This window comes from Triturus cristatus, chromosome 4_1, assembly GCF_964204655.1.
Source record: "Triturus cristatus chromosome 4_1, aTriCri1.1, whole genome shotgun sequence".
Classification (NCBI taxonomy): Eukaryota; Metazoa; Chordata; class Amphibia; order Caudata; family Salamandridae; genus Triturus; species Triturus cristatus.
In genome coordinates, this window is record NC_140585.1 from 669,074,076 (window position 1) to 669,098,802 (window position 24,727).

The 24,727-nt window shown below is 47.5% G+C and overlaps 1 protein-coding gene across 2 annotated transcripts in view; it reads left to right on the forward strand.

Moving 5' to 3' along the window:
• LOC146855365 (oxytocin receptor B-like) overlaps window positions 1–24,727 on the forward strand; it is a 150,312-nt gene that overhangs the window by 17,097 nt on the left and 108,488 nt on the right. The window contains exon 2 of one of the 2 annotated variants that reach the window (XM_085650594.1): window positions 18,153–19,758. The exons of the other annotated variant lie outside the window; for it this stretch is intronic. Coding sequence (XP_085506720.1) covers window positions 18,153–18,346 — 194 coding nt within the window. The 3' untranslated portion in view covers window positions 18,347–19,758. Of the gene's footprint in view, window positions 1–18,152; window positions 19,759–24,727 lie in introns of those variants that run through there. 2 annotated transcript variants of the gene reach the window in all.

Sequence of the window (24,727 nt, forward strand, 5' to 3'; positions counted from 1 at the left end):
ATTTTACAAGGGCTAGCGGGCCCAATGATGAACGTCTGGCAAGCAAGGGATCTATCGAAAGGCGTCTTTCGGTAATGGCTATTTCATGTTCCAATACCGAGACTGCTCGAGTGATAAATTGGTCCATAGTCCCGGCAACTGTAGTAGGGGCCATGAAACGCTTCCCCTTTCCGGCCATTTAACACAGTGCCAGACAGGACAATGTGTAACAAAAATCAGAGTTTGCACAAATGTCAGTGGTCATGGAACAGTAACTGCAAGAACTTACTTCTAGCGTTTCACATCAAGAGGTGAGCCCAGCCCGGCCTGGTCGGCCCCGGACGGCCACAGACGGCCCGCCCTCTGCCCGGGCTCAGCCCGGCGCTGCCCGTGCGCGTCCCGCGACGCGGAGGGAGCCTCGTTCTATATAGCGCCTCCGGGCGCGTTGTCCGGCGGAAGTGGGCGGGGCGGCGGAGAATGCTGGGGCCTGTAGTTTCGCCCTACTGCGGCCTCGGATGGCAGGAGGCGGCGGGGAAAACAAACGGCCAGAAGGATGTGCAGGCTGCTGTCAGAAGCCCAGGTGAGTGCTGCGCTGTGTCCGTGGTAACAGGTTGCTGCAATGACCCCCCGCTCCACCGAGGGAGCCTCGTTCTATATAGCGCCTCCGGGCGCGTTGTCCGGCGGAAGTGGGCGGGGCGGCGGAGAATGCTGGGGCCTGTAGTTTCGCCCTACTGCGGCCTCGGATGGCAGGAGGCGGCGGGGAAAACAAACAGCCAGAAGGATGTGCAGGCTGCTGTCAGAAGCCCAGGTGAGTGCTGCGCTGTGTCCGCGGTAACAGGTTGCTGCAATGACCCCCCGCTCCACCGAGGGAGCCTCGTTCTATATAGCGCCTCCGGGCGCGTTGTCCGGCGGAAGTGGGCGGGGCGGCAGAGAATGCTGGGGCCTGTAGTTTCGCCCTACTGCGGCCTCGGATGGCAGGAGGCGGCGGGGAAAACAAACGGCCAGAAGGATGTGCAGGCTGCTGTCAGAAGCTCAGGTGAGTGCTGCGCTGTGTCCGCGGTAACAGGTTGCTGCAATGACCCCCGTCGGTTCGAATCGTACTTCCTGGTTCGTGAAACGCAGCCTGAATGCGTCCCGACATCACGTCGGCGCTTTCCCGGATCACATTTGTATGTATATTTTCGTCGGTCGGTGTTTTTTACGATTCGTACGGAAGTGGTGTTTCCGTGCGAATCGTACTTGCATGTTTGTAATGTTTTTTTCACGGGTACGAGTCGGACGGAGAAAACGCTCCGACCGACGGTTCGTACCCGGTTTTTCCAGGATCGGAATCGGCACCTATATGTGTGAATCACGGGGTGAATTATGGTGCAGGAAGTCGCACAACCCCGGAAGGCGGCAGGTACAAGATGTGCACACGGGAGCCCATGAGATATACGGAAATACAATTCTGTCTAGACTACTCTAGAAGTATGGCATGACGCGCTCTCTTTTTTTTCTCTCCCCCTTTTTCCCCCCCTTCTCTTCTGTTTTTTGTCTCCTACAGGCCACATTTAGGGACACGCATAACGACGTGTCCTACATCTAGTACTTCTAGACCTATCCCTATAAGAAGGATTCATGGGAATATAGGGCGTCTTTTTCCCATTCCCATTTCACATACCTTTTTCTTTGGTCCTGATGAAGCGCTCTAGGATCCACTAGGGACCACTTAATAGCGCGAAACATGTCGACCCCATGATATATCTACACACCTGTTCCAATATTCACTACACGGGTTGAGAGAAGTGGGATCTTATTTGTTTAGTTTCCCCTCTCATACAGGCAACTAATTTTGCATCTCCATCCCCGTGATCTATTTTATTCAGACTCAAAGGACCTCCTCAATAAACTGCTAGTGTCCTTTGGCTCTTTTTATATCTCACTCACCACCACTTTTTTGACCCACACACCCCCATACACAAGTGCGGCAAACTCCTAAAAGATCTCCATCAGAGAGCTCCGTAAAACGGGTTCGTGAGGGACTGCAGCTCCACCCCCATGAAGGAGCACCTGCCCGATGATGATGCTAAACACCCGCAAGGGTGTGTGAGGGCACTTCTAGACCCACACAGGAGTACTCTTACTCTTTCTTGGCACACTCTAATTTATTTGGAGACACCTTACACTTTCTTACAGCCTACCTGGTTGTTGATATTCCTCCCCTCCTCCCCAGGAACTGATACCACCCACATTGCTGTTGCATTAAACTTGGGAGCATTGGAACAGGACCTTTTTCCAACTAGCTCCCCGTCCCCCTTTCTTTTGTTTGGTTAGAATTTTGTACGGCTGTTGAGCCGTGGGACGCCCCTCTATTCTCTTTCTTCAATATTAAGGTTCTCTTATATGTGGTTCACACCTTAGGACTACTACCGACCCTGATTTCATTCCACCTTACTTTTGCCCCCCTGGCAAAATGGACCATCCTGGTCTGAGCTTTGACGATGAGATGGTAGCCGAGATTTTGAGGGCACCCGCCCTACTGGCAGAGGATGGCAATATGCCGACTGGCAGCGGGAGCGACGATTGGAGATCACTCCAAACATTAAGGAAGTTACAGATCAAGACTGCCCTTCATGGGACAATTATGACTGAGTATCTGAGAGCTAACATCGCTCCCAATGGGTTATTGATCACTCTAGCGCCCAGGATATTTTTAGAAGATCTGACGTTCCGCCGTGAATGGTCAAGGATTTCCTGGAAATGTACCCGCGACTGGCTGGTACTCATCATAAACACAGCCAAACGACTATCAGACGATCTACTCATTCAGATTACACTATCCGAGAACAGACTAAAAACTGGCATTTCTGTCACAGCATTTAAGTCAAGACTGACAGAAATTAATCAAGAAATGCATGACCATAAAGAATATCTCACCAAACAAAAGATCAATCAACTGCAGAAAGATGTCATAAGGTTTGATAAAGAAAAGATTTATCCATATATCAAAGATGATTATGTATTTTCGAACCATGACACCACATCGGATGATGCCAGTAGTAGCAATTCGGGAAGATCAGACTCCACTGGCAGCGAATCTAATTATGGCAACAGACAACAGAGATCCAGAGGAGGATACAGATATCAACCAATGCCACCACCCTTATTCCAGGGCTTCCCCACCCCCCCTTTTCACACACCGGTCTATCAAGGACCATGGATGGGCCCTCAACCAATGTGGAACGGACCACCAGCACAGAATCCCCTGCCTAACTACCAACCATTCCAGAACCCCCCTTTTTTCAACAGAGGGAGGGGCAGAGGAAGAGGCAGAAGAAGAGGAGGGATCAAGAATATCCACTGGCAGGAACCAGAGCAGATGGTCCTACTGAGCAAGACAACGAGACCCTAGTGGTTAACCTTTCGTCCAGACCTTTGACCACAGGTGAGAAAAAACTTTTGGAGAGAGACCTCGGATTTGTCCCCACACCCAAGGAAGATGACTTCATATTACATCAGGAACTGCACCAATTCTTTCGTAAGGTCCGCTTGAGAGCCTTCTTTCAAGAAAAAACGAAAAATCCACTGGAAGGCAGTGGTCTCAAGAACAAGTCTCGATTTACACCGACTGCAGCCATGATTCCTAACGAGGTCCTGACGTTCGAGCAGGCTATTCTTAAAGATATCGACAAGATTACCACAAACCGCCCCTTTAATAATCTCTCCAAAGAGGAAAGACAAATGTTTAAAAACCTGGCAGTAGATGAATCCATCATTCTAAAACCTGCTGATAATGGCGGAGCAATTGTCATACAGGACAGAGAAGTATATAATGAAGAATGTCTACGTCAGTTATCTAATGCAAGCTACTATGAACCTATCGAAGAGGATCCTACTCCACGACTCTCACTCTCTACGACAATACGCTGCCTTATCTTTGAAGCCGAAACGGAAGGTTGGATCACGAAGGATGAAGCCATGTTCTTCACGAATAAGGATCCCCGCACTCCGTACTTCTACTGTCTACCCAAAATTCACAAGGGCATTGACCCGCCTCCAGGACGACCCATCGTGTCAGGCATCGAATCATTACTAGAACCTCTCAGTAAATTTTGTGATGTATTTCTGCGCCCTTTGGTCACCAAAACTCCTACATATCTGAGGGACACAACAGAAGTACTTAATCTCATAGAACAATTTGCAGAACCAGAATCCATCACGCTATTGGTCACCCTAGATGTAGAGGCGCTCTATACGAACATCCCTCAACACGCCACCCTGATAGTTCTGGAACGTGCCCTGCGCCACCTGGATCCTTGGCCATTCACAACACCAATCAACTTCATCTGTGACTGTGCCACTCTTGCACTAAAAGAAAATTTCTTCGCCTTCAAGAACAAGATTTATCATCAAGTACAGGGCACCAGTATGGGGAGCACCTTTGCGCCGAGCCTGGCATGTCTTTACATGGCCAGTTTCAAAGAAGAACACATCCTTACAGATACCAATCCATATACCAGCAACATCCTACTATGGCGACGCTATATAGATGATATTATTATCTTTTGGAAAGGGGACGAACAGACCTACCGTTCCTTCTTCACTTGGATTAACACCACCAACCCGTTTCTCAAATTTGTCGGGTCACTATCATCCGATTCAATCCCTTCCTTGACCTTCTAATATCACTAGAAGACGACACTCTTAAGACTACCAACTACAAAAAACCAACAGACAGAAACAGCTTGCTCATGTTCCAAAGTCACCATCCAAAAGCACTCAGGAACAATTTACCGGTTGGCCAGTTCCTTCGTCTCCGGAGAAACTGCAACACTAAAAAAGAATTTGAGAAAGAGGCCGAGATCCTATCTATCAATCTGATCAAAAGAGACTACCCATCAAAAATTATAAGACAGGCTCGGAAGAGAGCTAGAAATAATCACAGAGGAGCACTACTCGAAGTCAAAGAGAAGAGGGATACTGACACACTAACCTGTGTCACATCATTCACTCCCAACTCCAACAAAATTAAAAAAATCATAAAAAAACATTGGAAGATCCTGGAAACAGGGCACTTTTCACCAGGCCCTACACCTCTGTTCGCATTCAAAAGAACTGAGAATCTGAGAGACATATTGGTACACACACGTCCAAAAAATAAGACCAACCTACAACCCACTCTATGGACGCTATCCGTGTGGCTCATGTGCAGTCTGTCCCCAGACAAGTATGACAAAAGAACTAGATCTGGGACTTACTAAACCTTGGCAGCTGAGACGCCACACAAATTGTAACACCAAGAACTGTGTATATCTGATCAGGTGTCCCTGTGGCTCCTATTATATAGGGATGACAGCCCGACCAGTTAAGATACGCATCGGAGAACATAAGAGTACTATCCGATGCAAACGCTCAGCAACCAGATTACAAAGTCATTTTCCGGAGAAGAACCATCCCCCAGAAAGTCTGCGATGGACCATTATAGAATCAAACCCTCAGTGGTCCGCGTCCACTCTGTTCAAACGTCTCAACGATGAGATACCTTGGGTCGATCTGAGTACTTAACAATTTACTTTAAGCCTCATATGAGACCCTTCCCACTCGCTGCATACACGGTATGACACTTATCTGTATTTACTGCCCCTGTATCCTTTCTCAGGGCTACGTCACATAGTACATTGCATAAACAATTTTTAGTTCCTGTTTGGAACGAACAAAAACCAGTATTATATCTTCAGCCAGCCCCCACTTCTCCTCCTTCTCCAATCACAGTTTCAGTGACTTAGCTGGCACACTATTCAACCCCCCCCCCCCTTCCTTCACTTATATTATTTCCAGACAGTTACCTTCAGGCCACAGATCAACAATACTGTGGCTAAGTTGACATTAGGTTATCATTATCAGCAGGGGCCCGTAAATACGGGCTCTCATGTCCTTTTTCCACCCCGATCCAATATGGCCGCCATCCAACCTCCGACGGAGACCCCGTCACCATGCACGAGACGCATGTGACGCCGAAGTGGAGAAGTGTGGCTCAATGATTAGAGCGGCAGACTCTGATGCAGAGGTCTAGCACGGGACCAGGGTTCAATTCCCCACCTCGGCGGGTCTTGGGCTCATAAATTCCACGGACCTGATAATTCTCGCCTCGTGCCATTCCAATCATGGAGTCCCACTCTGCAACTCTGGGCAATAGCTTGCTTAATCTCCACAATGACCCCCACAACGCTAAGGATGCCTTGTCTCCCCCTTTGGGGGTGCCCAGGAATAGACGCCTCACAGGGAAAGCCAGGATGAGTTCCACAGCGGTATTCGTACAAGCGCCTTGAGACCCTTGCGGGTGAGTAGTGCGCTATACAAGTATCAATTTACATTTACAATTTACATTTACAACATGCCCCGCTGCACGTATCAACAGGTCTGTATTTAACAGATACAGCTACACATCACATCGTCCAGCAGCCGTGGTAAGCGGGTAGGTTATACCGAACTTACAGGAAGAGCGCCAAGTAAGATTTCTCCTTCATCGCCCGATACCACTTTGATTCCTCCTTAAGGTAAACTCTGGTATTGAACACTGTCTCAGCTGACCGGCTTTGCCATTCCCTATTTGTCGTTTTTTCTTAGCTGCCTCTACCTTCCCACGGCCACGCTGAGGAGGTCCATCCTTCAGCGAGGGAGGGTAGGACTCGAGATGTCTCTTTGTTTGATATGCATTGTAGCGACGTGTGCATGGAATTTCGTTTGTTTTGATATTGATCGAGAGTCACGATCTATCTTGCAACACGCTATGCGATAGTTTCCTCCTGTCCCGCCTGGTTGTCACACACCCCTGCCCACACAGAGTTGTATTTCCGTATATCTCATGGGCTCCCGTGTGCACATCTTGTACCTGCCGCCTTCCGGGGTTGTGCGACTTCCTGCACCTTAATTCACCCCGTGAATCACACGTATAATGTACTGAGCCTTTCATCTTCATTTTAGCTCACGCCATCCACTGAGGAGCTTGTTTCTCCTATTTCACTTGTAGTATTACTCTGGTGAATTTTGGACCACCTTTTATCTCTTCTAGTGCCTTCCACTAGTACGTGCTATGCATGTTATCTCCACATACTGAATCTTAGCTGCACCGTCCTCAACACGTCCGTGCATGCTCCCAGTTAAGATCCCCCTTCTGGGGCACTGGCATTTTCACGCCATGCACAGATAAGAGTCTACTACTCTAGAAGTATGGCATGACGCACTCTCTTTTTTTTCTCTCCCCTTTCCCCCCCCCCCTTCTCTTCTGTTTTTTATCTCCTACAGGCCACATCTAGGGACACGCAAAACGACGTGTCCTTCATCTAGTACTTCTAAACCTATCCCTATTAGAAGGATTCATTTCACATAGCTTTTTCTTTGTTCCTGATGAAGCGCTCTAGGATCCACTAGGGACCACTTAATAGCGCGAAACATGTCGACCCCATGATATATCTACACACCTGTTCCAATATTCACTACACGGGTTGAGAGAAGTGGGATCTTATTTGTTTAGTTTCCCCTCTCATACAGGCAACTAATTTTGCATCTCCATCCCCGTGATCTATTTTATTCAGACTCAAAGGACCTCCTCAATAAACTGCTAGTGTCCTTTGGCTCTTTTTATATCTCACTCACCACCACTTTTTTGACCCACACACCCCCATACACAAGTTCGGCAAACTCCTAAAAGATCTCCATCAGAGAGCCCCGTAAAACGGGCCCGTGAGGGACTGCAGCGCCACCCCCACGAGGAGCACCTGCCCGATGATGATGCTAAACACCCGCAAGGGTGTGTGAGGGCACTTCTAGACCCACACAGGAGTACTCTTACTCTTTCTTGGCACACTCTAATTTATTTGGAGACACCTTACACTTTCTTACAGCCTACCTGGTTTTTGATATTCCTCCCCTCCTCCCCAGGAACTGATACCACCCACATTGCTGTTGCATTAAACTTGGGAGCATTGGTACAGGACCTTTTTCCAACTAGCTCCCCGTCCCCCTTTCTTTTGTTTGGTTAGGGTTCCTGAAGGTCCCTGAGGTAGATGTGACTTCTCAGCGATTCTGAGACCAGTATCACTCGTGGGGGCTGTGCAACTTGAATCCCTGTGCAGTGCATACATTTGCAAGTGCATATGCTTGTTGACAATTCTCGAGCTTGTGCATTGGAATCAGTGTAGTCCTGACCCCAAGCAGTAATTGCACCGAAGATAGCCGGCCTCCACTCACCGAGTGTCCTGTGGGCTGATACTTTGCAAACTAGCTTGAGGTCTCCTCCCGATCCCTGGTCTGTTGGCCTGTGGGTCCTGGCGAGGGTCACATTGTTTGTTCTTGGGCTTACCTGGTTGCTCTGGTTGTGTCCTTGCTCTCCAAGTCCCCTGGACCTTGCTGGTCCACACCGTAACCTGTTTACTCTGACCACATGGGCTTGTTGGTGCTCCAGCCGGACATCGACCCCTAAGCACTCAAAATCCTTCGTGGGACAGCTTGTCTCCGGATCCTGGTCATCCTCGATGTCTCCTGGTCCCCGGGGCTGCAGAGACAAGCAACTCTTTTTTGCACCTGAAGCATCCGACATCGGTGGGCATTCGACTCCCTTGCCCCTGGTCACCTGAAGTGACCCAGACTCTGTCCCCTCTGCTTTCAGGTTCTTCTCCCTTAGAATCTAGGCTTGGATTCCACCAAACAGTCTTCGCCTTGCTGGCAGCAGTACTTCTTTGCAACTCTCCATTGAAAACAACAAAGGTTTCTGACACCACTTGACCCCTATGCACCCGCTCCTCTGGGATAGGTAACACGGTACTCACTGGTGGGTTGGCCTTAGAACCTCTTATGTTCCTAAGGGTTTGCTCGAAGTCCTCATAGAAGTGTCCTTAAACTGTAACTTTGCAACTGCACCTTTCCCATAGAGTTGTACGGAGCACGCGGTCATGTTTCCTCACTGACCCGTCCTCCGTGGGCTCCCTGAGTCCTTCCTCTGGGTGGTTCCTTGGGGTCCCAGTGATTCTACGTGCTCTAGGCACTGTGTCTAGTCAGGTCATAATTGTCATACCATTTTTTTAGTATATGGTTCAGTCCCCCCCTGGAGCCCGCTGTGTAATTTGCTAATTACGAATGTTCTATTGATTCAGTATTTTTGCTCTAATCTCGTGTAGAGACTAGTAAATAGTGTTATATTAATAAATACATATTTTTATACAACTACTGTGTGGTGCTCTTTTCGTTTAGTCATTCAGGAGGTGATACTCTGGTAAAACAAGCTGCTTTACATTCCTTCAAGATTAAGCCTGAAGGCTGCTCTCCACAGCTACCACTAGGATAGCTTTCTAAAGGTTATCTTTGACCTCATACATCATAAGGGCAGTGTGGACTGGTACAGGGTGCCCACTTTAATTAGTGGACAGCATATACCAAGCCACCTTCTCACATTGGTGTGCAGCGGTTGGGATTCAAGCTTGCTGTTGTTTTAACAGATAAATCTCATTGAATGATTAACTGAAAACCGCTAAGTATTAGGCACATATAATACATCAAGATTTGAATAAGTAAGTCCTACTGAACGTGGAGTTAGGTAAGCCAAGGGTCTAGCACACCCTTTATCCAACTCAAGAGAGTTTAGTCTCCACTAGGTTAGGTAGGTGCCTACACCACATAACACTAGTATGTCTTCTAGAGGAGAAGCCAGCGGCTCTCTGCCAACTAGATACAATGGTCTCTCATTTCAAGAATTGAAAGCCATGTGTGCATCTAGGAAGTTGAGGAGAGGGAGAACAGAAAACACCCAATGTCTCATTGAGATTTTGCTCTTGGATGACCTTAGGAAGACCCCAGGGTTGGATGAGGTAGATAGAGTGGGTGAGGCAGGGAATGAGGAAAGCCCAGGAAGTGAAACCTTCTTTGACCTGGACTCAAACCCTGACAAGAAGAATCAAGATGATTCTGACCTCAGCATCATAGATCTTCCTTTAAGTGGGGGAGAAGGCCCCAGTGGCACACTCTTTACTCCACCATGAAGAGTACAGAGTTCCAGGTCTCTCTGTAGAATCTCGACACTCAGGAACTTCTATAGGGACTTCCATATCAAATAGGGGGGAATCCTCACTATGACAGAATGTGCCTACTTCTGGAGCATGGCATGAGAAAATCAAGCTCAGGCTCAAGAAGGAGCAGTTGACCTTAGACAGGGAATCCCTAGAGCTCCAGAGAGCTACAAAGAGATTGGGATTAGAGTCCCAAGGTGGCAGAAAAAGTGTCCCTAGGGTTAAGAAGTATACGCATGATCATAGGAACCTGAACAACAGTCCCTCCCTATTAGAGTGGGGATGACATCCACAAATGGATAACTGCACTAGAGAGGGCCCGTAAGGTACAGAGGGTCCCTCAAGAGCAGTGGGCAGCTATCTTATGGCTCTCCTTTGCCGAGAAAGGTAGAGATAAGCTCCTCACTGTTAGACAATTATTCAGTCCTGAAGAGTGCTCTCATTGATGGGTTTGGCTTAACCACTAAACAGTACAAGATGAAGCTCAGAGACACCCATAAGACACAGACTCAGGACTGGGTAGACTTTGTAGATTGTGCTACTAGGGCTCTAGAAGGCTGGTTACTTGGCAGTAAAGTGAATAATTTTAAAGTATTGTACAATTTAATTATGAGGGAGCAGATCCTTAATAATTGCCAAAACCAGTTGTTGCATTAGTACTTTGTTAATTCTGATCTGACCTCTCCTGAAGAATTGGGTCAGAACCAGGGTGAAGCAGAAAACTCAGAATCGAGGTGGTGACCAAAAGAAGCAGGATGCTAAAACTTCAGATAAGGGTGGGGAGAAGGGTAAAGACCAGAAGTCTTCACAAGGGCCCCAAAAACTTGCATCTGAGGGGGAGTCACAATCTAACAAGGGAAAAGGCAAAAGGAAACCTTGGTGTCATATCTGTAGACAGAAGACCCATTGGACAAAAGATGCCAATTTTCCAAGGGCCAAGGAATCTATTTCAGCCATCACTGCCCCTAAGGCAACTGTTCCCCCTAGCTCAGTTTCAAGTGGTGGTGTACAGAACAAGGGTATAGATGGGTTAACCTTGGGATCTGAGATGGACCTGGCCTAGTCAGAAATCCAACTCAGGCTGTTTTGGTCTGTGATGGGGGCATGGATATTGACTCCTTATTTGTCAGTCCCAGTAATCTGGGCAAGTACAGACAACAGCCTTTAATTAATGATAAGGAGGCCATGGCATACAGGTACACAGACGCAAGTGTCACAATGGTGACAAAGGATCTTGTGAACCCTGAACAGATCATACTTGGTGAGATGTACCAAGTGACCAATGCAAGCAATGTCAGGACAGACCATTCCTTGGCAGTTGTGAATTTCACCTGGGGAGGGGTAACTGGCCCTAAGAAGGTTGTGGTTAGTTCAGACCTCTCTGTAGAAAGCTTGTTGGGCAATTATTTGAAAACTTCAGCCTGGGCTGAAGTGGAACTCAGAACACATGCAGAAATGTTGGGCCTCCCTGCAGATGTGTTTGCCATGGCTAGGTCACAGGCAAAAATGTCTTCCACTGAACAGGTCTTGGATCCTGAAAAGATGGACCAGGTGCCTTCCAAGAGAAGGAGCAGAAGGGGTAAGGCAGTGTCTTCCCCCTGGCTCAGAGTGAGCATCAGTCTCCTGAGAGAGATGATCTCAGTCCCTATTAAGGAACTGTCTCGGGGGAACGTGAACCTGACCAGGTTGAGTTCTTGGAGACAGGGGGGCCTTCCAAGGCAGATCTGAGCCAGGAGCAGCTGAGCTGCCCCTATCTTGAACCCCTCAGACAGCAAGCTGCTGCTGAGGCTGCTGGGAGTGCCAGTGGGTCCCACAGGATCTACTGGGATGATGGATTTCTATATTCAGAGGGTAGAGACCCCAGGCCTGGTGCTATCAGGAGGTTGGTTATATACCTCTGAAGTTTAGAGGCTTCCTATTAACACTGGCACATGGCATCCTATTAGCAGGACACTTAGGTCAAAGCAAGACCTGAGACAGGCTTGTCCTTCAGTTTCACTGGCCTCACATGTCAGAAGACACAAAGGAGTTTTGTAGCTCCTGTATCACTTGCCAAGTCAGTAGTAAGGCAGATGGTACTACATAGGCACCCCTGATACCGCTACCTGTGGTGGGGGTTCCCTTTGAGAGGGTTGGGATTGACATTGTTGGTCCCATGGATCCTCCAACTGCATCTGGGCACAGATTCATACCAGTGGTGGTGGACCATGCCACTAGGTATCCAGAGGCAATACCCCTTAGGACTACCAGAGCTCCTCCTGTGGCTAGAGCCCTCCTGGGAATCTTTGCCAGAGTGAGTTTCCCTAAGGAGGTAGTACCAGACAGGGACGCAAACTTTATGTCTGGTTATCTTACTGCTATGTGTATGGAATGTGGAGTGAATTACAAATCCACCACACCCTATCACCCACAATACAATGGGTTAGTTGAGAGATTCAACAAACCCTTCAAGGGCATGATAAAAGATCTCCCTGATAAGCTTAGGCTTAGATGGGATATCCTTTTGCCCTGCCTACTCTTTGTCTACAGAGAGGTTCCTCAGAAGGGGGTTGGCTACATCCCTTTTGAACTTCTGTTTGGACATCCAGTTAGGGGTCCCTTATGTTTGGTTAAGGGGGGATGGAAGTTACCTCTCAAACCACCTAGACAGGACCTAGTGGACTATGTACTTGGTCTCCACTCCTGGATGGCTCAGTACATGAAGAAGGCATCCAAAAACCTTGAGGCTAGCCAGGAATTACAAACGGCCTGGCATGACCAAAAGGCAGTTCTGAATGTGTATCAGCCAGGACAGAAGGTATGGGTGTTGCTCTCCAAGACAAGTGGAGTGGGCCCCATACCAGTCTTGAGCAAAATAGAGATATTGCCTACCTGGTGGACCTTGGAACTCCCTGGAGCCCCCATAGGGTGCTCCATGTGAACAGGCTCAGGCCATATGTGGACAGGGCAGACATGGACTTGCTCATGGCTAGTGATCATGGCTACTGATGAGGGACAGGAGGAAGAGAGTGATCCACTCTCTGACCTCCTCTCACAGAACCCTGATGAAGGTTCAGTTGATGATGTAGCCTTGGCAGGCAGCCTCACTGAACAGCAACAGACTGATTGTAGGAAGGTCCTCGATCAGTACAGACATATGTTTTCACTGACTCCAAGTCAGAAAACCTGGTGTACACATGAGGTGGACACAGGTGACAGTCTGCCTGTTACAAATAAGATTTACAGGCAACCTGATCATGTCAGGGACTGTATCAGGACTGAAGTCCATAAGATGTTGGAACTGGGAGTGATTGAGCCCTCAGATAGCCCTTTGGCTAGTCCAGTAGTCTTGGTGCCAAAACCTCACACCCAGGGTGGTAAGAGAGAGATGAGGTTCTGTGGGGACTCAATGCAGTCACCAGGACTGATGCTCATCCAATTCCAAGGGCAGATGAACTGATTGAAACTTTGGCCTCAGCCAAGTTCTTAAGTACATTTGACCTGACAGCTGGTTACTGGCAAATCAGATTAGCTGAGGGTGCTAAACCCAAAACAGCATTTTCGACCCCTAGGGGGCACTACCAATTTGTAGTGATGCCTTTTGGCTTGAAGAATGCACCTGTCACATTTCAAAGGCTGGTGAATAAAGTTCTCACAGGTCTGGAAGCCTATAGTGCAGCTTATCTAGATGATATTGCTGTCTTCAGCTCCACCTGGGAGGATCACCTGGTCCACCTGAAAAATGTTCTGGAGGCCATGCAAAAAGCAGGGCTCGCTATCAAGGCTACCAAGTGCCAGATAGGGCAGAGTAAGGTTGCATACCTAGGCCACCTTGTGGGTGGAGGACAGGTTCAACCATTGCAGAGCAAAATCCAAACCATCATGGACTGGGTTGCTCCAACTACCCATACTCAGGTCAGAGCTTTTTTGGGCCTGACTGGGTACTACAGGAGGTTTGTCAAAGGATATGGCTCCATAGTGACCCCTTTGAATGACTTAACTTCCAAGAAAATGCCTAAGAAAGTTCAGTAGACAGTTAGCTGTCAAAAGGCATTTGATAACCTGAAGCAGGCCATGTGCATTGCTCCGATTCTGCAAAGTCCTGAATATTCCAAACAATTAATTGTTCAAACAGATGCATCTGAATTGAGGGTAGGCGCTATGTTATCTTGATTGAATGAAGAGGGTCAGGATCAGCCAGTAGCTTTCATAAGCAGAAGGCTGACCCCCAGAGAGAAATTTTGGTCAGCCAGAAGTTGAGGCCATATCTGTTTGGCACTCATTTCATTGTTCAGACAGACCATAAGCCCCTCTTATGGCTAAAACGGATGAAGAGTGAACAGTTGAACATAGACCTGGGAGTAATCATGCCAATGCAGATGGACTCTCCAGATATTTCCACTTAGAAGACTCAAATGGTTAAGGTTAGTTTAACGTCCTTGCGTTGGGGGGGTTGTGTAGGAAAGTAGTATCTGCTTCTTATGGTTACCTCCACTTTTTGCTGATATCATACTGTTTTTGGACTAGTCTGACTGGGATCCTGCTATCCAGGACCCCAGTCTATCTGCTTTCTCCCTTAAATTGCTATGTATGTACTTTAGGTACATTCCAGATTGGATACTGGGGCACCCTTATCAGTCCCTAGTATATGGTATACCATGTACCCAGGGCATAGGTACCCCAGAGACCTCCCATGGGCTGAAGCATATATTATGCTACCCATGAGAGGCTATTCAAAATCACACGACAGGCTTGCTACAGCAGACTGTGAAAGATGGTGCTTGCATCACTTACTAAGATATAGGTTCACTATATCAATCTAAATCACTACACTTAAAAACCTATCAGTCACCCCTATGGCAGGTCTTATCAATCCTGAAGGCAGCGTGCTGGGTTTTACGTGAGAAGGTGCCCCTGCATGAGCAGAGCCCCTCTGCAGCCTTCGGAGATCATTCTCCGGGGTTGTCTGTGATGCAGCCAGACATATATGTTTAAGTGCATTATAACCTCGAGGTAAATGCTAACTTTAAAACGGCTGCTTAGAAACATGTTGTGTTTGGAGTCAAACACCTTGGACTCATACCTCCACACAAGTAACTGGTAGGGAGGTATGATTCCACCCTTCCAAAGGGACATGTGTGGGTCACTGGTCTACCAGGTACCAGCTTCCTCGACCCGGGCAGCACAAAATGGACGCTGCCAGCCACAGACACGATTCTGCTCTCCTGCTGCTGAGCCAAGCCTGAGCAGAGGAAGGCATGACAATAGGCATCCTGTCACAGGGAGGTGTGACCACCTCCCTGACAGGGTTTAGTGTATTGGGGCTGGGTGGGTGCATTCTGAGAGTGCCAGAAAGTCTGCACTGGGGGCACATTTGGTGTCCCTGTACATAGTCGAGCTTGGACCAGTTCTAGGAGCCATCGGCTCCTGCTCTGGTGCAAAACGGGATAAAAGACATGGGTGTAGCCACCCCTCTGTCCTGCCCCTCCTCTAGGATGGTCCACAGAATCTTTCTAACCCCTTACCATGGGTATAAAGTGGGTTACCTGGCTACACGACTTTAGATTTTACCTGGACAAGAATCTGCTAAGAAGAAACCAAGTACTTTGACGGTCTGCATGACGCTGGACGACTGAAGAATCTCCCTTGGAGTAAAGGAGTTACTCCCCTGTAGAAGCAGGCACCTAAAAGCATCTGACCGGTTTGCTTCTCCTGAGCTCCTGAGGACTCCGAAGATTTCAGCAACACAGGAGGTGGGTTCCTGAGGGTCCCTGAGGTAGATCTGATCTCTCAGAAGTTCTGAGACCAGTATCCCTTGTGGGGGCCATGCAACCTGAACCCCTGTGCAATGCATACATTTGCAAGTGCATATGCTTGTTGATGTTTCCCAAGCTTGTGCATTTGACTCCGTGTAGTCCTGAACCCGAGCAGTAATTGCACTGAAGATATCCGGCCTCCACTCACTGAGTGTCCTGTGGGCTGGTACTTTTCAAACTAGCTTGAGGTCTCCTTGCTATCCCTGGTCCGTTGGCCTGTGGGTCCTGGCGAGGGTCACCTTGTTTGTTCATGGGCTCACCTGGTTGCTCCAGACGTGCCCTGACTCTCTATTGCTTGGGGAGTCCCCTGGACCTTGCTGGTCCACATCGTAACTTGTTTACTCTGACCGCGTGGGTTGCATTTGCCAAGACTTGTTGGTGCTCCAGCTGGACATCAACCCCTCAGCACTCTACATCCTTTGTGGGACAGTTCAGCTCCAGATCCTGGTCATCCTCAATGTCTCCAGGTCCTTGTGGCTGTAGAGTCAAGCAACTCTTCTTCACACCTGAAGCATCCGACATCGGGGGGCAGTCGACTACTGAGCCCCTGGTCATCTGAAGTGGCCCAGACTTTGTCCCCTCTGCTTCAAGGTTCTTCTCCCTTAGAATCCAGGCTTGGATTCCAATAGACACTCTTCGCCCTCCTGACAGCAGTACTTCTTTGCAACTCTCCAATGAAAACGACAAAGGTTTCCGACACCACTTGACCCCTATGCACCTGGCTCCTCTGGGATAGGTAACACGGTTACCTCGGTACTCACTGGTGAGTTGGCCTTAGAACCTCTTATGTTCCAAAGGGTTTGCTCGAAGTTCTCGTAGAAGTGTCCTTAAACTGTAACTTTGCAACCGCGACTTTCCCATGGGTTGTACGGAGCACACGGTCGTGTTTCCTCATTGCACCTGTCCTTCGTGGGCTCCCTGTGTCCTTGATCTGGATAGTTCCTTGGGGTCCCAGCGATTCTACGTGCTCTAAGCACTGTGTCTAGCCAAGTCGTGATTGTTATACCATTTTTTAAGTATATCGTTCGGTCTCCCCCTGGAGCCCGCTGTGTAGTTTGCTACTTAGGAATGATCTATTGATTCAGTATTGTGTGATTTGTGCCCTAATCTCGTATAGAGACTAGTGGAGAATATGATATTAATAACTACATATTTTTATACAACTACTGTATGGTTCGACTTTCATTTAGTCATTCAGGAGGTGATACTCTGGTAAAACAATCTGCTTTACATTCCTTCAAGATTAAGCCTTAAGGCTGCTCTCCACAGCTACCCCTAGGATGGCTTTCTAAAGGTTATCTTTGACCTCATACATCATAAGGGTCATGTGGACTGGTGCAGGGTGCCCACTTTAATTAGTGGACAGCATATACCAAGCCACCTTCTCGCAAGGTACAAACAAAGTTTTCACTAGGTACATTCTTTTTGGGTATTACTAAAAATATACTTTTATTCAAACACTAAACACGTAAACATTAAAAACATTTTGGATATTATGTGGCAGCCTCTGTTATACAGTTTGTGTTCCTATAACTGTTTCATTAATTTCAGTTCTTGAGGTAGCGTCAAACATGTTGCTTTGCTACTACTTCAAATAGGTTTAATATACTCACCTGGAAAACATAACAATCACTAAGTAGACGATATGTGAAAAGACAATGGATTTCAGACTAACCATGCCTCCTGAAAAAAACTCGAATGGCACTCGGGAAATTAATAGTACCATATTACTTTAATTACTTATATACAATTGTTTTTCATTAATACTAGCATTACCAAATGATAAATGCAAATTTTCGATATGACAAGATATGGTAATCACTGCAATGTTTTTATGAGTAGTCATAACAGAGTTTTTGCAAAAAGCCACAGTGTTGCAGCGTTCATACCGAAAGGCTCCAATGTTTATTAAAACTCATGTCTTTAAATTATGTCCCTGAGCTCTTGCGAATTTCCCAAGCTCATAAGAAAGAATCCAGACTTCTGTTGCAGAGACTTTTAGATCGTGAAAGCATTGCTAAAACATGCACATACCTTACTGGGCTTTTTAAACATGCTGGGGACAGTTGGTTGCCCCCCCATGCCCCCCTCCCGCTCAAATTAAGTCTCAATCACATTGCATTACACAAGAGCGCCATCCGATCCGTCCCCTTAATTAAAAGTTGTCTGGACAATGCGTGCCTCAAACCTACTTTCACACAAAACATAGAATTGGGTCTCCAGCAAATCGTGGCAAATTACACTGTGCTGGATGGAGCCTTTGTTTCGAGAAAGCGCGCCTCTTCCTGGAAGCGAGTACTTTTGTCCTTAGCAGCTTGTGTTTGTCTCTTTGCAGGAGCCGTCTTCACCATCTTTATGCTGCTCGGCAACTTGAACAGCTGCGCCAACCCCTGGATATACATGTACTTCTGTGGCCATATCCCGTACTGTGTAAGGCAGCTTGAACACCTTTCAGCCCAGGAGGAGTCGGCCGCCACAGCGAGCATTAACTTGGGAGATCGGGAGCCTGAAGACGTCACTTCCGTCTAAACTGGCACCTCATGCCCTGCTATGGTACCCCCAGTGCTGGGAATGTGCATGGCTGGCTTGCCCCTAAAGACTCTTTTTTTTACAAACAAGTATGGGTTTCAGCTATTGGAAAAAGTATATTCTGAGAACCATTCCTAGATTTTGAGGTTCGCTTCAGAACAATAATGAGAAAGTGTTGAGCAGTAATAGTTACCAGGGTATTCGCTTTGCTACAGCAATGTGTGTATCTTGCAATCCGTGCAAAGTTGGGCTGGTGCAGGGCAGTAACCAGGGACAGGTTATAGACTGACTACGGCCCTGCACAGGGTGCAAAGACTTAGCGTGGTCAGTGCCTGAGGCAAGCACATGTGTGGTATTGAAAGAGTTCATATTTTACTGTCCTTCTGCCCATGCTTGCAAAGTTCACTTTCTGAAACCCTGGCACTTTTCGTGCTTAACACACCATGGCTTGGAAAAGCACCTGCCTGTAATTATGTTCAAACAATAAACCCTTGATAGTCAAATCTGCTGTAAAGGCACCTCCCTTTCCGGCTTCCATGATACTTATGACTGAGTTTACCATCAAAGTAGATGAGGTTACAGGGCTGTTCAAACACAGACTGGGCATGTCTGACTTCGGTGCACAGAAGAGCTTAGCTGAATTTATGGACGTGACTGGAGCAAAAAACAGTGCAATAAGTGGAGAGTGAGCACTGGCGTGTTAGCAGAGCTTTAAATGGGCCGGTACTGCCTGGTGCGGAGTACCGGCACTTTTTTATTTTGAGAGGGAGAGTCCCGGCACTTCTCAAGAGCGACGTAATACTTTTCATTTGAGAATACCGGCACTTCTAAAAAAAAAGCAGGTACTCTGCTACAGAGTACCTGAACTTCTATGTTTCCATTTCAAGCACAGCGTGTTAAGATATATGCATCATATCCTGAACCAACTTTGGCAACAAAATCATGTCCACTGTAAAGTTGTGTGAAAGATTTACGGCTGCCACTTCGACAGCCTTTGCAGAAGCACACCTAGAAGTCACAACACGTCTTCTACTTCAGCCAGCCAAGAGGCAGACCCAGCTAATTTACTATTCTGTCTCCATCCCTAGCCATCCCGACGTGTTAGAACTCTTGGTAACGGCCACGTCAGCGTGCTTGATTTATCGTTGTCGATCTGTGCCACTGTAAGGGTTGTCGATCTGATGGGGTGCCCGGCGCCCCCAGGTCTATTAAAGCTGCATTAACATTCAACTTCGCACTAGCATGTATTGAGTCTCTAAGACATAGTGATAGTAGTGACATAGTGTATGTTTTGTAAACGTTAACATCAGCGTTTATCAATGTCTTTCAAACAGACCATTGGGAAAGATGTGCTGAAAAATATTTTGTAGTTTCCTTTCTAAACCATTGTAAAGTTTTTAACTTAAAGTAAAAAAATGACTTTCTGAATCCCTCCTTATCTGTGAAGAGGAATCGTTAAACACATAAAAGATTAATAAATACTTCTGAAAGCTCGGATGCAAGGATTTTTGAAGAGCCAGGCAAAATGGCGCTTTGCCATATGGGCCCTCCAACGCTCATAGCCACATTTCAATTTTTAAGGGCTTTGTTTGCAATCTTGCACTCAGTGGCAGCAGACACATGTAAACAGTGGTGGGGCAGGTGGCGAAGGTGTGGGGGGAGCGAGGTGGGGGCAGGGGGCAGCGGAGGGAGGGGGAGAGTACGGGTTAACCCCTTCGCTGCTAGGCCTTTTCCCCCGTTCTAAGCCTTTTTTTGGCTCTTTGGGGTACTTCGCGCTTAGGCCCCTGAAACTTTTTGACCACATAAGGTATCCATGCCAAATTTACATCCTTTTTTTCCAACATCATGGGGATTCTAAAGGTACCGTTGGTTTGTGGATTCTCCTGGAGGTGACCCAGAAATCCGACAAAATACAGCTACATTTTTGTTTTTTTGTAAAAATGGGAAAAAAGGGCTATAGATGAAAGTGTCTGGGTTTTCCTCTGAAAATGGTATAAAAAAACGGGTCTGTGATTCTGAAATCACCATCTTCCCAGCTTTCAGGGACAAGCAAACTTTTGTCAGAAAACCAACATTTTTTACACAGTTTTGGCATTTTTCTGGGACATAGCCTATTTTTGCTATTTTTTTGTGCATTCAACCTCTTTCCAGTTAATGGTGGAAATGGGTATGAAAGCAATAATGGATCCTGGAAAGCTATGCATTTTAGAAAAGTAGACAAATTTCTGAATTCAGCAAGGGGTCATTTGTGTAGATCCTTTAAGGTTTCTTTATAGAAACTAACCGTTGAATATAGGAACATTTGAAAATTAGTTGAAAAAAACAGCCATTTCTGTCAACGTTTTCACCTGTAACTTCTTCTGCTAATTATGACAGCTGTTTGAAAGCAATATACCGTTACATCCGCTGGACCTTTCTGGTTGTGGGGATATATAGGACTTGTAGGTTCACCAAGAACCCAACGAACCAAGAGCCAATAACTGAGGAGCGACTTGCAATCGTTTTTAGGTCTCGCTGAGCCCAGCGCATGCGCTGGGCTCGGAGAGACATTTTGTATGTGGGATTTTCAAAGTGCTACCCACAGTGTTTTGCTGGCCTAAAGCTTGAGTGCACGATCGCGTGCACGTGCACAGCTGGCATCTAATGGCTCCTCAGCACAGCTTAAGTGCATGTGCTTACGAGCAGAGGCGCCATATGGCTTTCCTCGGCATGCTCATTAAGCACATCGCTCTCTGCGCTTGATCGCGATCGCTTTCACTTTTGCGGCCGCTTTGATGTTCAGTATTTTCACGGCCGCGTTACTTTTTCGGCCCTGCGGCCAATGCTTGTTATATATTCTTACACTTTTTGCAGTAAGTAGCAAAACATCTTCTGTTTTTTATGAATTTGCTTTGCTAATTACATTTTTCATTCATTTTAACTGTATTGCTTGATTAATAATCTTCCCGGAAGAATTTCATACATATCTATTCACGATGCAGTAAGGAGGGCATTGAGGAAGACACATCGGTAACAGGTAGGTCCCAAGCTTTGTTTCGGCTTCTTACGGGGCCCATATGACGGCCGCAGACTCCTAACACTACTTTCCTTTGGATTATTGGATGGACGGTGACTGTCAGATCGAGATCCTTTCTTCAACCCTAGAAAGACCTAACCAGAGTGACCGCGCGCGTCCCCTCCTGAACAACTTCCGTAATGGAGGGGACTGTACGGAGCCTGCGCAAGGTCGACATGTGTTTGTTGTTAAAGATCTAATTAGGAACATGAGACGGATCTGAATGGCTGCTTGCTTGGCTAATTAGCGACCTGCACGAAGACCACTTTGAACTTTAAGGACACAAAGCTCTTAGCGTATACATCAAAAATGGATTACACCTCTGTGCTTTTTATAATGATTAAAGATGAGCCGCTCAAGTGGAAATCCTTTGCAAAAGGCTGTGACTAGAGGATAGAGCGGGCGCTCTGATTGCGGCACCTCCAAGGGAAGCTGGGCGTGGCCCGCTGTCCTCGGGCTGGCGCGCCACCATTAACTTGCAGCACAACCACCTCTGATGAGGCAATAAATATTGAACATAGCAACAGAGTGGAAAAATCAAGCGCAGGTCAGAAGACGCTTGTGTCATTATTTTCACAAGTGGAAGACAGCGCGCCACCGTGTTATCGTTTTGCTTTGAGAGCGAGCCTGTTGGAGTGAAAGCAGTCCAAGATGCTCCCTGTAGCAGCAATCAAATGGCTCATCAGAGAAATCTCATCGCGCTGCTGTCTGACGCGGGAACCTGCAAGCTGTGTGTCACAGGACTTCTGTTTGTGATGGTGACCTTCGGATACAGGACTAGTGCATGCCCATTCTATCGCACAAAAAAAAGAAAGACCGATTTGCAACCTCTGATTTAGAGAAAGGGCGCTCCTGTTTTGTCACAGAATTACAAACAAACTTAGAATAGAATCTTTGAGAAGAGGAGTCGGATGGCTATTCTATCACAGATGTGGATTGCGTACCCTAAAATGAGGATGCGTCTCCGTGGGCACTAAATAAGCCCTGCAGTGGGTTTATTTGCTCTGCATAACTGTTTAGTATCCAAACTTGTAAGAACAAGTGTTCATTCCGATTGGTTTGAAACTTTACTAATTATCACATCACAGCTTGGTTGTGCGCGCACAGAATAAGTGTTAGACCTGGCACCTTGGCGTGAATCTCCCTTCCACTTTTTTGTCGCTGTGCCTTATGCGTTTTGCTGGTGTTAGCTGCTCAGAGCACTGTGCCACTGCCAACCAGTGCCACAGTGCAAGTGCTCCCTATTTAAAATGTGTATGTTGGTTCGATTCCATGATTGGCTTATTTGGTTTACTGTCAGACCCCAGTAGAGTGCACCAGGAGTGCCAGGGCTTGTAAATAAAAATGCTGCTGGTGGGCTTGCAGCACTGGTGGTGCCACCCACAGAAGCAGCCTGGTAAAATGTATCTAAGGTCTGCCATTGCAGAACCTGCGTGCAGTCTGGTACTGTCATGCTGACTGGGTAAGTGCACACACTTGCCAGTCCCTAAACCTTCCCTTAACTTCATATCAGTCACCCCTATGGTAGGCCCAAGGGCAGGGTGCATTATAAGCATAAGGTAGGACAAGCCCTGATGTGTGTGGCATGTCCTAATAGTGAATTACAGTCATTTTCGTTTTTCACTATTGTAAGGCTACCTGCTCTCCATAGGCCAGAATGGGCTGTTAGAATTGTTACATTCTATGATCCTAACAGACCCTGGGAACATGGTAGAATTTCGAGTTTAGTATGCCTGAACTCAGAATAATAAAATACATCTTTTAGTAAAGTTTATTTTAATATTCTGTGTTTGCAAATACCACTTTTAGAAAGTTGGTATTTGCTTGCTTGACCATTTCAGCCCGCCTCTGCTATGATGTGTATCTGCCTGTCTGGTTGTGTGAGTGACAGGGCTGGGGAAACCCAGAGGGGCAGGGCTAGGTAGCCTGGTGGTGAATAGGAAGATTGGCAGTCAGATGGGTGGGAGGAGTACACCTGGGCTCTGAATAGGGTTGTGCTCTGCTACCACAATGCTGGCTCCACCTCCTGCGGAGCGGCTGATGTCTCTGGCCTGCACCCTGAATAGAAAGGCAGAGTCATGTCAACAGAGTGCTCAAGAACTGGTTTGGACTGGGCAAAGGCCCCTCAACCCCAGAGGAACAAAGGAATTAGGGGTATAAGTATTGGGACCCTGCTCCCAAGAAATTAGATCCTGCTGAAACAAGAAGAACCTCTGCCAGAGGAGAAGGAACTGGGAAAGCTGTAGGAGGAGTACTGTCCCTGACCTGGGGGATTGGCCTGCAGTGGTTGCCTTGCTGCTGAAGGAGAGGAGAAAGACTACTAAAGACTTAACTTCAACTTGTGCTTGAAAAGATCTCCAAGGGCTTGAACTGAGCTTGCCCCCTGAACGAAGTCCCAGGACCAGTGGACTTCACCCCCAGCTCCCCAAAGTCTTTTGGAAGTGCCTGCTGCTGTTGTTGGGCCTTCTGAGGGACTGCGTGTCGCAAGGAGCTGGAAGCGCGACGCAAGGAAGAGAAGCGTGCTGCCGTCGGAGCCGCTGTCGTCGCATCTCGCAGAGAGTGTCGCCGCTGCAGCATCGCATCGAGCGGAAGCGTCTCGCATCATTCCGGAAGTGTCTCGCAACGCCGAAGAAGCGTGTTGCCATCGCAGCCATCGTAGCTGTCGCATTGCACCGCATCGAGAGAAGAGTCTCGCATCGAGGAGGAAGCGTGTCGCCATCGTAGCCATCGTAGTTGTCGCATTGCACCGCAACCAGAAAAGCGCCTCGCATCCACGGAGAAGCGTGCCGCTGTCGGAGCCGCTGTCGTCGCATCTCGCAGAAGGGGTGTCGCCGCTGCAGCATCGCATCGAGCGGAAGCGTCTCGCAATGTCGGAGAAGAGTGCTGCTGCCAAGGCCGCTGTCATCGCATCTCGTCAAGGATGACGCCGCTGTAGCTGACGCATCGAGTCGAGCCTTCTCGCAACATCGGAGAAGCATAACGCATCTGGAAGATCCCGTCTTTATTTCTTTTGCTCCAAGAACTTTGACGCATCTGCATCGCTGCAACACTTTCGTTGCCCTGCGTGTCGCATCTAAGGTTCATTGACTTAAAGTGTCGCATTTAAGAGCTTAAGAGAAACTGAGCAATCTTCTACCAACTAAGCAACTGTATTGTGTATTTTTAATCGTTTAATGGTCTTGTGATAATCCTATATAAAGAATCCTTATTTTTAATATAAATACCTGTGTGGTGTCCATTTGTAGTGTTGTCACTGGGTTACTGTATGTGTTCACAAATGCTTAACCTATAACGCTCTGAGATAAGCCTTGTCTGCTCACGCCAAG